Source organism: Hoplias malabaricus, chromosome 4 (genome assembly GCF_029633855.1).
Source record: "Hoplias malabaricus isolate fHopMal1 chromosome 4, fHopMal1.hap1, whole genome shotgun sequence".
Lineage (NCBI taxonomy): Eukaryota > Metazoa > Chordata > Actinopteri > Characiformes > Erythrinidae > Hoplias > Hoplias malabaricus.
This window is the reverse complement of record NC_089803.1, coordinates 10,124,959-10,141,173: the sequence shown is the minus strand read 5'-3', so window position 1 is coordinate 10,141,173 and position 16,215 is coordinate 10,124,959. Positions and strand designations below refer to the sequence as shown.

Here is a 16,215-nt window from a genome sequence, read left to right as displayed (position 1 = left end):
TCAAAAAGCACAGACGAGTCCAACCAGACCATGTGTTAAATGTGTTAAAGGGAGTATTCACCTCCTGTGAGTTTGAGCTTCAGAGAAAAAGGTAAAAATAATAAACAATCACTGTCATAAACTCTTTACTGTTCTCTGTTGGTAAAAATGACCTGTTGCTGCTTTAAATCAGTCTGAGTGTCAGCTCTGTCTCCCCCTGGTGGCGGGGGGAGGGCGAGCCGCTCGGCCCCTTACAGTAAGGATGGGTTTGTACAGATTTAGATGTTGTAAACTCTCAGCAGCTGCACTGGTCTCAGATCAGTCAGTCCTACAGTGAAGACAGCAGCTCACTGAGCGTTCACACTGATCCCACAGTCAGAGAAGAGTGTGGTTTGGACGCTGTAGAAAACACCACACACTCTCCCCCCTTCAACTGTATATGATCTGACTGTGGAACCTAGGTCATTATCATCAGGTTACTGTCTCCGTTCTGGTCTCTGTTACCACCTCCATTATGGTTATGTTCCCTTGTCCATCTTCTGAAAAATAAAAGAATAAACAGAGTAAAGTGTCTGAGAGTAAAGTCACTGTGTGGTATTTTACATGTTATTTCTCTGTAATGTGATTGGCTGAGAGTTACTCTACGAGTGACAGTACTCGTCTCTCACAGTATAACACTCCCTCTGGTGTGTTACTGTGGTACGTGTTGGTAGAAGCTGAAAAGGTGTGGTTCAGATCTCCAGATCTACAAAACTAACTCACCTGTAGGAACTGGAGAATATCCCTCAGGGTCATTTCTGATTGGATCTGATCCTCCATCACGTCTCCAGTCTGTTAAACACACACAAGATTAAAGTAAAACACAAGCTCACACTCTGGGTTTCTCTGTTCACTCTGTTACCACCACAACCCTGAAATAAACTAAGAGGAAGAAAGAGGAGACACACTGACCCTGAGAAGAGTTAAAGTGAGACGTCAGATTAATATTCCCCTGATAAAACAGTGCCCTACACAGAGCCAGTGTAAAGTCCTGTAGATTTACAGTGTTTCTCTCAGACCTGTGTTTACACTCATTTATTACAGAGGAGAAACCAGGTCTGACACAATGTAAAAGAGAAATAATATCTACTGAATAATGAATATGAACTGTTAACACTGAACAGAACTCAGTAGAGTTTCCATGGTGATGAAACAGTACTGAGGTGGTTTGATTTCAGCTGAACTTTACACTGTTTAAAATGACACGCTGGATAAATTAAAAACATTATCCATTCAGGCGTCTGTAAGTGAGTAGATTTACATTAAAGTGCTTTAACTCGCCCTGTCCTTATTTCTAAAACTCCTCTCCTACAGCTCCTACATCATACTGTGGCAGTGCTGAGTGTGGGAGGGGCTGTGGGGCTCACAGGGATCTCCCAGCATGCTCGGGGCCTCTGTGATGTTAGTCGAGGGGTGTTTAAGAGGTTGATTTATTGAGTTATTGGTTTTATTGAGTCAGAGAAGGGGCTCTGAGCTGACTTTCTCTACGATTCACAGCCGTTTACGTGAAAACTGCATGTTTTAGTAGATTTTCAGTGTTTACTGTGTGTCTTTGAGCAGAGTCTGTGGATGTGGTCTGTACTCACCAGTCCTCCCTCTTCTCCTAAAAAGAATAAAGACGACTAAACCCAGTAAAACCAGTGAGATCACTCCCACAATCACTCCTCCTCTCTCTCCTGGACTCAGACTATTCCTGCAGTTGGAGCATCTTCCGTCTGTAAACAGAGCAGTGGTGAGAATCAGTCCCATCCCAGCACTAAATGTTTCCTGCACTATGAGTCTGTCTACAGGAGCTGACGACTCTTACTGAGTCACTGACTGACTGACCCCTGATCAGTGTTTAAATGAGCTGGAGTGAGAACATCATGGATCTTACAATAACGTCCTAATAAAGGCTCCAATAACTCAGTGTAGAGAAAATGGATCTGAGCTCAGACTCTAGAACTTCAGTGGTGTTCTTCTTCCTCTCACTCTATAAACAGCCTGGTTTACCTGTTTTTATTGTTCCAGGTGAGGATACAGTCGCCAAGCACAAGAACAACACTGAGACCTGCACCAGAATTAAACTGGAAAACTGCTTCAAGAGTTCATCAAGTGAACATTAACTAGATCTGAACCCATCAGCACGAGTCCTAACAGCCAGGATCAGCTGATTTTACTGCACTATTAACAGCCTTGACTTCAGAAGAGACACTGAAAGGAGTCTAAAACCTTTTGTACACAGTGGAACTGGAACTGTATCAGACAGAACACATGTGTAATGTGGCGTTTTACCAATAATTATAGAAGTTAATACTGATTAAAGTGGAGAAACACAGTGAAGTTTTGATCTCGTCACCCGTTTCCTACAGGAATGAAGGTTATTGTTAGTGTGGTGTGGACACATCTGCCGTTGTGGCAGGGTTTACAGTTACAAACACAGATATATTTACCCCATGGTGTAATTACTGCTTCACTGAAGGAGACGTGAGAAACATAACAGTCGTATCCTGCTGCATCTTCCTCCTGGACGTCCACACTCTTCCTCAGCTGGTAGGTTCCATCACCATTGTGTCTGACTCCTGAGGATGTTAGTAGATGATCAGGGAGTGAAGTGGTGAATATCCTCAGTCTCATCTTCAGGTCTTTGGGGTAGAAGCCCGTGGCCAGGCAGGTCAGGGTCAGTCTGCTGGACTCAGTCTGAGATTTCTTCACAAACACATACACATCTGGAACAGCTGCAGAGAGGAAAAGTGTAGATACACACTTTAACACTCAGACAGAATTCATTTTTAAATCTCATCTTCAGAAAGAAATGTGTTCACTGTTTCAGTGTGTATTTATCTCCTAGTGATACTTTTGTAAAGAGCTGTGTTTTCTAATTTCTAAACAAAAGTGGTTTGTTTGGTGGAAAATGAAATCACAGACTCTGATTACGACAAGTTTCCAGATACTCACTGGGTGTGTGTTGAGGACTGTACTGTAAATAAATCTCCATCCAATTCACACAGTCCTGACAACTCAGAGCAGGATCTGGACCACTTCCAGAATTAAACTTCTCCACCGTCTCCTGGGCCTCCTTCACTGAGACTGACCACTGTCTCGAGGTCCAGTTATAAGACATTAAATCTTCTCCATCGTAGCCGTATTCATTAATGCAGTTTAAAGTTGACACTGAGCCGTCAGGAAGCTTTTCCCCCTCACAGCCGTTTCTCCACTGAAGAACATGACGCTCTGAAACAGGAGAAGACCTGGAATCATCACCACACCCTCAACACTGTACAATCAGCTGCACACAGACACTAAACCCAGGCCCTGTTGAACACCGCACTCATTACCCATTCTTCACACATTAATGCACTCAGGCCTAAGGTAGACTCTGTTATGGTGAGGTTCAGGACCTTCACCATTTCTTTCTCAATTACAGCTTCTTTAAAAAGTAGGATTTACAAACTCTTCTCTTCATGAAGATTATGAAATCATAAATTAAGAGATACATTAATATTCTCACCTGACGCATTGTGTCTGAAGGCCTCCAACTGTAACTGAAGAACCTTGTTCATCTCCTGTCCTTCATACTTCATCTTCTCAGTTCCTGTTCTCCACACACTCTCCTCTATCTCCTTCACCCAGCTCTGTTTAGGAGTCCTGATATCGTCCCGACTGCTGTAGGAGTCCGTCTGTGTGTCGTCCAGCAGAGTCTCTTCACTGAACTGGTAGATGTTGTGTGAGGAGTCTTTAGACTGGACGGTGAAGAGGTAAAACAGAGTGTGTTTATCTGTGGGGAACAGAAAATTAATAGATCATATAATTAATCATTTAAAAATGCTGATTAAATTACCTTCATTTTGTAGAATGTAAAGGAAAACTGTAATTACAGAGATCTACATTGTAAAAAATGTCTGTGAATTTTACAGTGGAAAACTGTAAAATCATGACAGTAAATGACTGTAAACTCTAAAAGGTTGAAAACAGTTTCTGTAACAGTGAAATACCGTAAATACTTTTATCAGCCAAAATTTTTTACAATATTTTTACATCTCTTTACTGTAAAATATACATTATTTCACTGTTAAACACACAAACTCTTAGTGGCGGTTCAAGTGTCCAAGGACTGGGAGGAGCCGAGACTCATTAGGGAGATCCCAGCATGCTTTGCTTCTCCATATTTTCTTTGATTTTCAGAGTTTCTTTGTTTTTTCTGTCTTTGAGACTTACTGATTTTGGGTTGCATCGGGGTGATCACTGTGTGTGTGTTTGTGTTTCTGTGCATATTATGTCAAAACGTGTGTTGGTCAGGAAAGTTTACCATCAGCCTGTGTTCCGCGTGTGGCACCCAGACACCGAATATTTCTTTAGTCCTTTCAGCAATATGTCCTTTTAAGGGCTGAATACAGGATGCAGTTTGGCTTTATCTAAATATGACTATATCTCAGTCTCCTTTCTCTAATTTGTCACACAATTTACACCTTAATTTTATAGCAAAACAATGTTTCTTTGTTATTTTCATGTAAATAAGATGTTTTTTTAAAGTGTATATATGTTTTTTTAACAGAAATGTACTGTAAACAAAACAGTCCTTAAATGTAAAATTTATGAATGCCAAAAACGTGACCGTATATTTTACGGTGAAATTCTGGCAACCACAGCTGCCAGTATTTTACCGTAATTTTTATGGATTTTTTTTTACAGTGTACAATGTAATTCTGAACAGTAAAAGTCCAAGTCACAGATCCATAATGAAATTACAATTAGTAAAATGCTAATTAAATATCTCTCTAATTAAGTTTTGACTAGTAATAATATGAATACAGGACAGGTGCAGTTTCAGAGCTCTGAAATATGTTTACATTTCTACAATTCAGCTTTGTCTAGAAAGACTAATATTACTGATAAATAAGACTAGAGTCGTTACTAATCAGAATTAAATGTTAGAGAGAATATCGAATGATTTCTGAAGAAAACAAACAGACAACAAAAACTCTGACCCAGTGTGTGATGGTGTATCTACTGAGTAATTTACAAACACCACGGATGATTCTTATATTGAAATGTAGACTAATGAATAGAGGCTTGTTAAATGAACACATGTCGTTGTTCTATATTTGTGTTCATAAACAACTTAAAAAGGGCTAAAATCATCAGGATATTGCAAAAAGACCTGAGGGACCATACGTTAAATTCTTTTGACTTCCCACACAAACCATAACGAGGTAGTGTCAGATATGTGCCCAGGGACTCCCCTCCACGCCTCCAGAGGTCACTCTCGCTCCAGTTCTAATTGCTTGTTGTTCTCCTGGCAGCCATTTTTGCCTTTGTCTAGGGCGCTATACAAGGAGCTGTTTGTCTTATGCTCTCTGCTAAGTCTGGTACGTGTTATTCCTGCTACAGTTCTAAACCCTGTATTTGTAGATTGTGAATTCCTCTGAGTCCCAAGTTCAGTACGTGTTTTGACAAGAGTTGAGCTGTAATGAGTAGTGAGAGTTCCAGTCTGACTGGTCATTATTATATAATTAATACATTTAATTTCGTATCTGTGAATGAACTAGAAAAATCTATTAGGCCCTTGATTTCTCATCTCAAAGCCCATTACTACTGATCTGTAAGAGTCCGGATTCAGAGAGTGTGGACTACAGAAACACAATTAGGGACTCACTCAGAGTAAGTGATATATTAAATACTGTGACGTTTTCTGAGAAATGCAGTGTCTTTTGATAAATATAAATAAAGTGAAGAGAAATGTCCAGGATGATTCAGTGGTGGACCACAGTGAGTTCTGTTCATAACCCGACTACACACCTGTTTTATCTGAGCAGACCAAAATATATAATCCAGGTTTGGAGAAGATGCACCTCCCAAAGATTTAGGTTTTAAGAGTGTGGAAAATCTTTACTGAGCTTTTCTATTGTCCCCAAATGTTTCTATTAAATTATTAAATAAACATTTTGTGTGACGTGACATGGAAGATTTAGATGAAATAAATCAGTCCGGTCAGAACACTGATCCTGATCACATTAATCCTACAACAAAAGAGTGAAGGGTAAACCGGATCACTCTCAGATTTATTGACTTGTTTCCAACAGAGGGAAATAGTCGGTCCTATATAAATATCTCAGCTCAGCGGTGAGTGTTGTTCCCAAATATCTCAGACCTGTACTGGTCACGGGAAATGGACTATGTACCTTCATGTGAAATAAACCTTTACCTGGAAGAATTAAGCCTTAAATCAAACAGATACAATTATAACATTTATAAGAGAATTAAAAAGTAGTGCATTTCAGCAGCTCCTCTTTATTAATAACAATAACACTTCATATCTAACTAATGTTGTGTAATTGACCATTTATAACCATTCATAACATAGCAGATGTGTCTGGAGATAATTAAATACAAGTAATTCAATAATGACTAGCACATCTGTCTGAGAGGATCAACATCTTCTAATAAAATGTTCCTACTAGTTAATAATAATCCTAATAATTATTAATAATGCATATATTACATACATGCAATTACTTACATTTGTAATTATTAATAATAATTGAAGATATTTATCCTATTTTTAATAATAATGATTAGCCATTGTACATTCATCTGAAGTTCTGGAATAAAAAGCTACGTCTTTATTTCTCTTTAAGTGTCCGTCAGGAAGGTGAATGTTCTTCACCCAGTGGTTTATGAGAAAAGTTGTCCGTTTTTCAGACTGGACCCAACATTAATAGATTTTAACACTCACACTGTGTTTTATCGGTGAATAGTTAATATAACGCTCGATTCTATAAACAATAATAATTCTCTATCAACAATAAAACTGCAGTTTCATCATCGACACTGCGTCACTTTAATCAGCGCTAGCTGTGATACTGAGAGTCGTTAACACTGTGTAACGTTCACCTCCACAACACCTCGTTATTTACACTGTATTTTATACAAAGTAGATTAGTAAAGTGACACCAGGCCTTCACCTCGAGTCTCACAGACTCTTACAGAACTGAGACTCACCTCCACAACACTTCATTATTTACACTGTATTTTATACACAGTAGATTAGTAAAGTGACACCAGGCCTTCACCTCGAGTCTCACAGACTCTTACAGAACTGAGACTCACCTCCACAACACTACATTATTTACACTGTATTTTATACACAGTAGATTAGTAAAGAGACACCAGGCCTTCACCTCGAGTCTCACAGACTCTTACAGAACTGAGACTCACCTCCACAACACTGCATTATTTACACTGTATTTTATACACAGTAGATTAGTAAAGAGACACCAGGCCTTCACCTCGAGTCTCACAGACTCTTACAGAACTGAGACTCACCTCCACAACACTACATTATTTACACTGTATTTTATACACAGTAGATTAGTAAAGTGACACCAGGCCTTCACCTCGAGTCTCACAGACTCTTACAGAACTGAGACTCACCTCCATGAACGACAAGGTTACAGAGAAGCAGCAGGAATAAAACTAACGCTTTACTGAAAACCATCTTCACTGTGTCAGATTGTGGATGAAAATCAAGTAATATTCCCCTTTGACAAGAAAAACCAACCCGTATTTCCTGAACGTTCAGCCGTTCTTTACACAACAAAAGGACGGCTATCTTAGCTAATGTTAGCAATACTTCCGTTAGTTTCTGGAGCTGAAATTCTAGAATGTGTTCATGACATGGCCCCACCTATCGATACGGATATTGATGTGGACATGAAAAACATGGATGACAGTCTTTTGTGTTGTAATAAATATTAATATTTGGTGGAAAAAATGCAAATGTGCAATTGTTTGTTATTGAACAATGTACAACAAAGCGTTTCTGCATTTAACCCACAGTGAACACACACACACACACACACACACACACACTAGTGTGTGTGTGTGTGTGTGTGTGTGTTCACTGTGGGTTAAATGTAGTTTACTAGGGGGCAGTGAACACACACAGAGTGACATGCAGACATCCCCAGCGTCTGTAAATCATGGCCCCGGCTGCTCGGTAAAATTAGTTGGAGATCAGCGGCTCACGAAGCGGCACAGCTTTTCAAATCAAACACTGTACATCGTGTGAATGGTTTAAAATTTGTCAATGAAATCTTTATTAAATTAACAATATGATGTAACTCCTGGCAGTTAAAAATGCCTTTATTGTGTTTTCAGTAAAAATATTGCCCTGAAGAAGACTGTGGAGGAGGGAGATATGGACTGTGTCCCAAATGACTCCCTATTCACTAATCGCTATGTAGTGCACTATTATAATGAACTGAATTCAGGAGGGGAGTGAATGATGTTAGACACTACAGCTCTGTCTGAAACAGAAGGCAGTGCCTCAGTGCCTTTCTGTCTTCTGTCTCACAAGTCAGTGCCTTTTCAAGGCAGTATTTAGAAATTACAGTGTTTGTAACATTAGAGATTAGACATAGAGACGCATTAGAGACAGACTTTAAAAGCAGAAAAAATTCAGCCCGTTACCAGGACTCTGGTTCACCTTTAGTGAGCACCAAAATAATTACAACTTTGAAGATACTGGACAGAAACAAACAGCAGCTATATAATCATTTATTTCAGACAGGTCTCAGTGCCTTCCTCCCTCAGAATACTGCCTTAGTAGACAGCATCCCGCTCATTTCAGACACAGCCTACGTCAGGGTTTTTACCAAACCGCACTGTGCATTATGGGTATCCATTATCTGCTAACGTCAGCTACTTGTAGTGGTGCATTGTGGGATTGTTCGAGTGCACTCAAAATTGTCCACTATGTTTTCATACACTACTATAAAATGGTGGAACCCCAGAACAGTGGCCTTTAGTGAATAGGGAACAGTTACACACCCGCAGACAGAATGGAGAAAGTTGTCTGTGCCCAAGGTTCAGTTCCACCTTATATGGGTCCGTTTGAGGCTAATGTTGGTGTTAATCACCAGCTTCTCACTCTCTGTTGCACTAGCTTTTGAAACACAGCCCTTATTTTATAGCTCTTATGAAACGCCTTGCTCTCACCTGTTCAGGAGAAAATTATCCATCCCTAGATCCGTCCTGTCGTCCTGCTGCTAAACGGTGTTCATCTTGAAATATATCAGTATTTCCTCTGGTTTTACTCCATTACTCTGTTCATGGAGATTTTTGGAAGAATGCTGAGGTCCAGTGGAGTATAGGTCTGAGCTGTGTGAACTGTACTGTGTTTGAACAGTGGGGGGGATCACAGACCCAAACACCAATAGAGTTCCTCTCCAGAACTGACTTGTGATCACTTTCTTTCAGTGCCAGTCACTAAATAAATTTGTTCAGCAGGATGCATGTGTGTTGCCACACCTTGTGGCCCCCTCCTCCCCTTGCATTAGAATGCAGCTCTATTCAGGACGTCTACAACCACGCCGTCTGCTCCACGACTCTACTCCTGCTGTTATTAATGATAGTGAAATCCCAGACTCTGATTATGTCAAATTTCTAGATACTCACTGGGTGTGTGTTGAGGACTGTACTGTAAATAAATCTCCATTCACCTCCGACAGTCCTGACAACTCAGAGCAGGATCTGGACCTTCTTCAGATTTCAACTCCTCCTCATGTTTGAAGACCTCCAACTGTAACTGAAGAACCTCGTTCACCCACTGTCTTTCATACTTCAGTTTCTCAGTTCCTGTTCTCCACTCACTCTCTTTTATCTCCTTCATCCAGCTCTGTTTAGGAGTCCTGATACCGTCCCGACTGCTGTAGGAGTCCATCTGTGTGTCGTCCAGTAGAGTCTCTACACTGAACTGGTAGATGTTGTGTGAGGAGTCTTCAGACTGGACGGTGAAGAGGTAAAACAGAGAGTGGATACCTGTGGGGAACAGAGAATAAAGGGATTAGATAAAGATGGATTTAATAAATATATTTTACACACTTTACAGTATTTTACACTCAAACCTGAGCCATGTTTCAGCTCCAGACGCTCAAACAGAGATGAACTGATCAAGGTCTGATTTCCTTTCATTCTGATCCTTGTTCTTTAATACTGAGTATCTGCTGAATCAAGCTCTGTTTGTGTTCTCACAGAAAAGTCACATAGTGCACAGTTCAGTATCAGTATCAGTGAGATTATTAACACTGTCACTGATCAAAATCACTACAAAATCCCCCGAGGGTCAGCGCTGAAACACTGGACCCCACTCGGTCACAGTGTGTGATAAATATGCCGTACATGAACAACCTGTCTTGCCAATTGGAGTTAGCCCCGCCCACTGACGGAGGATGGGTGATGTTGACAAATTTAAATATTTCATGGTTCAAGGCACAAGAAATATATATATATATAAACAGTTAATTAATTAATTTAATTTTTTAAATAATAAAATGTATATATTTTAAATGACCATTTAAATTACGATTCAACAAAACACATACAATTATTTAAGCTTTTACATAATTGTAATTTTTTAATGAAACATTGAATTAATTAATTCATTCATTCACTCATTATCTGTAGCCCTTATCCAGTTCAGGGTCACGGTGGGTCCAGAATCTGGAATCATTGGGTGCAAGGCAGGTATACACCCTGGAGGGGGCGCCAGTCCTTCACAGGGCAACACAGGCACACACAGACACACATTCACTCACAGCTACGGACACTTTTGAGACACATTCATTCTCATTTTAATTAATTATTTCTTAATTAATTTTTATATTTTTCATCAGTTTTATATGGAAATTAGACACAGGGTTGTGATGTCATCAAACTGAGTTTAACTTGGTCTAACTACAACGTTAAAGAGTGTGCGTTAAATAACGCCACCACAAACACAACCCCACCTATATATAACACTGGGTGGATATCAGGGGCGGACTGGCAATCTGTGCGTTCTGGAAAAGTCAAATCTCATCTGTTCATACATTTGCAACAGCTTCTAGGATCCTTGTCATGTACACCAACTGTCAGGTTTACCATTTGGTTACTATTACATCATGCCTCATTGCCCAAAGCCCAGACACTCCCAATACTGGCAAATTAAGCCATACATCTTTCTGTTATGAACTGCCCTCTTACTTCTCCCATTGTCAGCATAATATCTTGCAAATAGCTAGGTCAAGTCACCCTTTTGCTCTCAGAGTGTAGTTCAATATATCTATTAAATGTCCCTAAATACATCTAGAGATACTACTTCTCCAATCTAACTGAGTTCATCTCCTTATGCACAGCAAGTTCATTTCTGCATAACTTACTGCAGCACAGGAATTGAAGCTGGAGGAAAAGGAACCACAGACACTGGTGCAACACTTCACAAGGAACCAAAAGTTTGAGGAGGGAGAAATGTTTTCCATTTGAGCACTATTTTCCTTAGTCCTCTCTTTTGTATTTGCGTGGGGGACTATGTGGAACATAGTGTACATGCAAACTTCAGGGTTGTTTGAAGGTTGATTATTATAAAGGTTGATTGGCATCATAATTAATCACATCAAGTCCCACAAGTCCCTCCAGCGGATCGTGAGGACAGCTGAGAAGATTATCGGTGTGTCTCTTCCCTCCATCACAGACATCGCCACCACTCGCAAAGCACTCAGCATTGTGGGAGATCACACACACTCTTCAACCTACTGCCGTCTGGAAAAAGGTATCGAAGCATTCGAGCCCTCACATCCAGACTCCGTAACAGCTTCTTCCCACATGCTATCAGACTCCTTGAGACCACACACACACACACACACACGTCTGTTGGAATGAAAATGAGTGTACTGTTTACACATATCTTGTTTACATCATGGTTACACCCAGTTACAGTTTACAGCACAAATACACTTTGAACTGCAGTGTCTCTCTCCCTCACCAACCCCCCAACCATTGTTAGCAGGTTTTTTAAAAATATAATTTTAAAGTTTAAAAACAGGTTTAAAATCTGGCAATCCAAAAGGAATAACAATAATAGAAAAGGTAATATGTTTTAAAATTTAATGTTTATCAAGCATAGCATTAATGTTCAACTTCATCTTTTCATTTATTTGTTAATTCAGGTTGAAGATAGCAGCAGATGAGTGAAATGTCCACGACCGTTACTCAGTGACTTTAAGGACAGTTGAAATAAACAGATCTCTAACAGCACAAGTCACTCAATATGAAATCATGAAATCATTTCAATATGAAAACTTTAATCTAACTGACTTTCAGCTTTGTATCAATCACATCACCTCAGTGTTTAAAGAAATGTGGAAAAATGTGTACAATCAGTGATAAAGAGCAGCTAGTCAGTGTTGTTCTTCACTTTAACAGCTATAAGACACCAAACAGATCAGATCAGACTCACACAGCAGTTAGACACACGGTGCTCAATGAGAGTAGTTATTTGTGACTGAATAAATACAGCTCCTAATTTGGAACGATTTTAATAACAAACCAAGCAGTACCAATAAAACAAACAACTATTTCCTGTGGTGATAATTACCTTAAAAAATCTTTAAACTCTTAAACAGAACGGAGAAGACGTCTGAACTTACCACATCCTCTCAGCTTCAAACCTGGAGTGAACTGAACTTTAGGAGGCTGCTTTAATAAACATGTAATACTCCTCTGTGACCAGCAGGTGACTGTACAACCACAGGCAATTGTATTCTCTTCTTAACTACTTTTGGTGAATTCTACTAAAATAGATTTGTTCCGTTCTCTTAGTGCAGTACTGTGCACTGCTGCAGTCCTCTGTGTTACACTGTGGTTATTAACTGCTGTCACTCATCTTTTACCTTTCACTGTGTCTCTCTGATGCTCTTCACACTCAGTATATATTTCATCTGTAATATGTGGTGAACTGTTCTGTGTCTGTGTGCTGTACGTATACAGTAGGATATTATTTTGGATTTGTTCTGTGTTTATAGTGTAACTGGCAACAGACTAAAAGTTATAAATGGTCACAAAACTGCTGATAAATTACTGTTCACACAGCATCACAGGCACAGGATGTTTGTTTTACTAAATTTCAGCACAATGTAAAAAGATTAACAGTGAACCAGGGGGGTTTTAATGTAAAAGAGTTCAGAGAGAAAAACTTACAAACAAAAGGAATTCATGGAAAAAATAAAAAAAATATTTAGTTTCAAGCCAGAAATCATGCGTTGTTTTGCTCCCCGTTTTACATTAGACATGGGATAGTTTGTGAGTGTGTACTTTCCTGATTTACAGTCCTTTTTTAGTCTACAATCCTGATTTACACACAAAGAGTGTGTGTTAAATAATGCCACCACAAATATAACACCACCTTACACTGGGAGGAAGTTATGTGTTTGATGACCTCAGTGGGTTTTACAGGATGTTACAGCAGTTTTACACTCGTATCATGTTCTAATTCAGGGTCGCGGTGGGTCCAGAGCCTACCTGGGATCATTGGGCGCAAGGCGGGAATACACCCTGGAGGGGGCGCAAGTCCTTCACAGGGCAACACAGACAGACACACACATTCACTCACACGGACACTTTTGAATCGCCAATCCACCTACCAATGTGTGTTTTTGGACTGTGGGAGGAAACCGGAGCACCCAGAGGAAACCCACGCAGACACAGGGAGAACACACCAACTCCTCACAGACAGTCACCCGGAGTGGGAATCGAACCGACAATCTCCAGGTCCCTAGAGCTGTGTGACTGCGACACTAACCTGCTGCGCCACCGTGCCGCCCTCTACCTAGGACTAATATTTAAAAATAAAAAAAACTAAGGTCTTCACACATAACACTGACTTTCTTTAGTGTATTACAGTTTACTGCACATTGTTGTCATTTTCTTTCAAGTAATATTTCATTCCCTAAAATATTTGCACAGTAGTGTGTGTGTGTGTGTGTGTGTGTGTGTGTATAGTGGTGTGAATAAGTGTTCCCCCTATCATGATTTCTTATTTTTTAGCATGTATGTATCAGTATGTATTTAATATCAGTCAAATACAACACAAGTAAACACTAAATGTAGTTTTGCTTTTGCTGTAACTTACAATGAGTCTTTCACATCGCTGTGGAGGTATTTTGACCCATTGTTGTAATTCAGCCACATTGGAGTGTTTTCGAGCATGAACTACATGCCACAGCATCTCAATAGGATTCAGGTCAGGATTTTCACTAGGCCGCTCCAAAGTCCTCACTTTGTTTTTCTTCAGTCGTTCAGTGGTGGACTTGCTGGTGTGTTTTGGATCATTGCATGATGTTCTTTTTCTGAAATGCGGTGTTACTTAACTGAGGCAAGTGAGGCCTGCAGTTTTTTGGATGTTGTTGTTGGGTCTTTTGTGACTCTTAGATGAGTCGTTGCTGCCCTCTTGGGGTAATTTTGGTCGACCCGCTGCTCCTGGCTGCTCGACAGTTCACCACTGTTCCACGCTTTCTCCATTTGTGGATTATGGCTCTCACTGTGGTTCGCTGGAGTCCCAAATCTTTAGAAATGGCTTTATAACCTTTTCCAGACTGATAGATCCCAATTACTTTCTTTCTCATTTGTTCCTTAATTTATTTGGCTCTTGGCCTGATGTCTAGCTTTTGAGGATCTTTTGGTCGACTTGTCTTTGTCAGGCAGGTGATTTAAGTGATTTCTTGATTGAGAACAGGTGTGGCAGACATCAGGCCTGGGTGGGGTTAGAGGAATTGAACTCAGATGATAAGCCACAGTTAAGTACACTTTTTCACAAAGGGCCATGTAGGTTTGGATTTTTTTCTCCTTAATAATAAAAACCTTAATTTAAAAAAAACTGCATTTTGCGTTTACTTGTGTTGTCTTTGACTAATATTAACATTTGTTTGATGATCTGAAACATTTAAGAGTGACAAACATGCACACTTATTCACACCACTATATATATGACCACCTACTACACTCAACATTGTCCATTGTCTCAGCTCCTCTGACCACACAGGAGCACTTTGTAGTTCTACACTTAAAGACTATCATCCATCTGTTGCTCTGTGTACTTTCTTTTCCCCTCTCACATTGTTTTTTTATGTTCAGGACCACCACAGAGCAGGTGTGATGTGGTGGTGGATCATTCTCAGTCCTGCAGTGACACTGACGTGGTGGGGGTGTGTTAGTGTGTGTCCACTTACTGTCCACTCTGTGAGACACTCCTCCCTCATTGGTCCACCTTGTAGATGTAAATTCAGAGACAGTAGCTCATCTGTCGCTGCACAGTGTGTGTCGGTTGTCCTCTAGTCCTTCATCAGTGACACAGGACGATGTCGGCTGGATGTTTTTGGTCGGTGGACTGTTCTCAGTCCAGACACTGACGGGGTCAAAAACTCCAGCAACACTGCTGTGCCTGATCCACTCGCACCAGCACAACACACACTAACACACTCCCACCACATCATATCTGCTCTGTGGGGACCGTGACCTCACTCCAGAAACTCAGCCCTGTGCAATAGACTGTGTGTTTACATCAATATAAAAATGGTGTAAGAACTCTGTGCTTGTTTCTTGTTACTGCTCATGGCTTGTGGAATTTGAGAGTGTTAGGTGTAGGCCGTTTTCCTTCCATGGGAAGTCACTAAAGACCTCATTATCTGAGTATACATTCTACCAGGAGTTAATGGAAAGCTGGCTATCTGGTCTGTACGAGGAGATAAGTGAACTGCAAAATCCACACCCAGTCTTTAGTGTCACTGGAGATTTCAATGACTCACATCTCACTAAATCCCACCAATAGTCAGTTATAATCAACAAATTAAAAGAAATAAACACTTGAAATATATCAGTCTGTGTGTAATGAATGAATATAACATACAAGTTTCACTTTTTGAATGGAATTACTGAAATAAATCAACTTTTTCATGGTATTCTAATTTTATGACCAGCACCAAGAGGGGTGACCGACCTGGACAATGTTTACACAAATGTTCCTGGAGCATACTGTGCGAAGTCCCATCTCCACCTCTGATACTCAGCTCATATCTCTTTTATGCTACTAACACAAAGACCGCTCTTTTTACATCACTGACCTGTCCAGAAACAGGTGAGAACCTCGCCAGCAGGAGCCTTCTCTTCTCTTCAGGACTGTTCTGAGTGGTGACAGTTTAGAGAAGCTGCAACCTACAGTGACAACACCAACTTGGAGGAATACAGGTCATCAGTCACCAGCTACATCAGCAACTGCACAGATGACATCACTCGCTCCAAGTGTGACAGAAAAGGAATTATTACAAGAATCAATGCCTAACAATAAAAACTGAGCTAATCAGCAGGTGCTACCACTGGCCCTCGTTCATCTCCATCCATCCATCC

General features: G+C 40.2%; 1 protein-coding gene across 1 annotated transcript; it reads right to left on the bottom strand.

Annotated features, from left to right (window-relative positions):
- Nucleotides 1–74: 74 nt before the first annotated feature.
- LOC136694904 (H-2 class I histocompatibility antigen, alpha chain-like) lies at nucleotides 75–12,481 on the bottom strand. Its single transcript, XM_066668732.1, has 8 exons — nucleotides 12,465–12,481; nucleotides 9,457–9,819; nucleotides 3,509–3,775; nucleotides 2,956–3,231; nucleotides 2,451–2,735; nucleotides 1,605–1,733; nucleotides 742–810; nucleotides 75–518 (listed from the first exon to the last, which is right to left on the bottom strand). The coding sequence occupies exons 2-8, from the start codon at nucleotides 9,494–9,496 to the stop codon at nucleotides 451–453; spliced, it is 1,134 nt and encodes a 377-aa protein (XP_066524829.1). The 5' UTR covers nucleotides 9,497–9,819; nucleotides 12,465–12,481; the 3' UTR covers nucleotides 75–450.
- Between the last annotated feature and the right edge of the window lie 3,734 nt (nucleotides 12,482–16,215).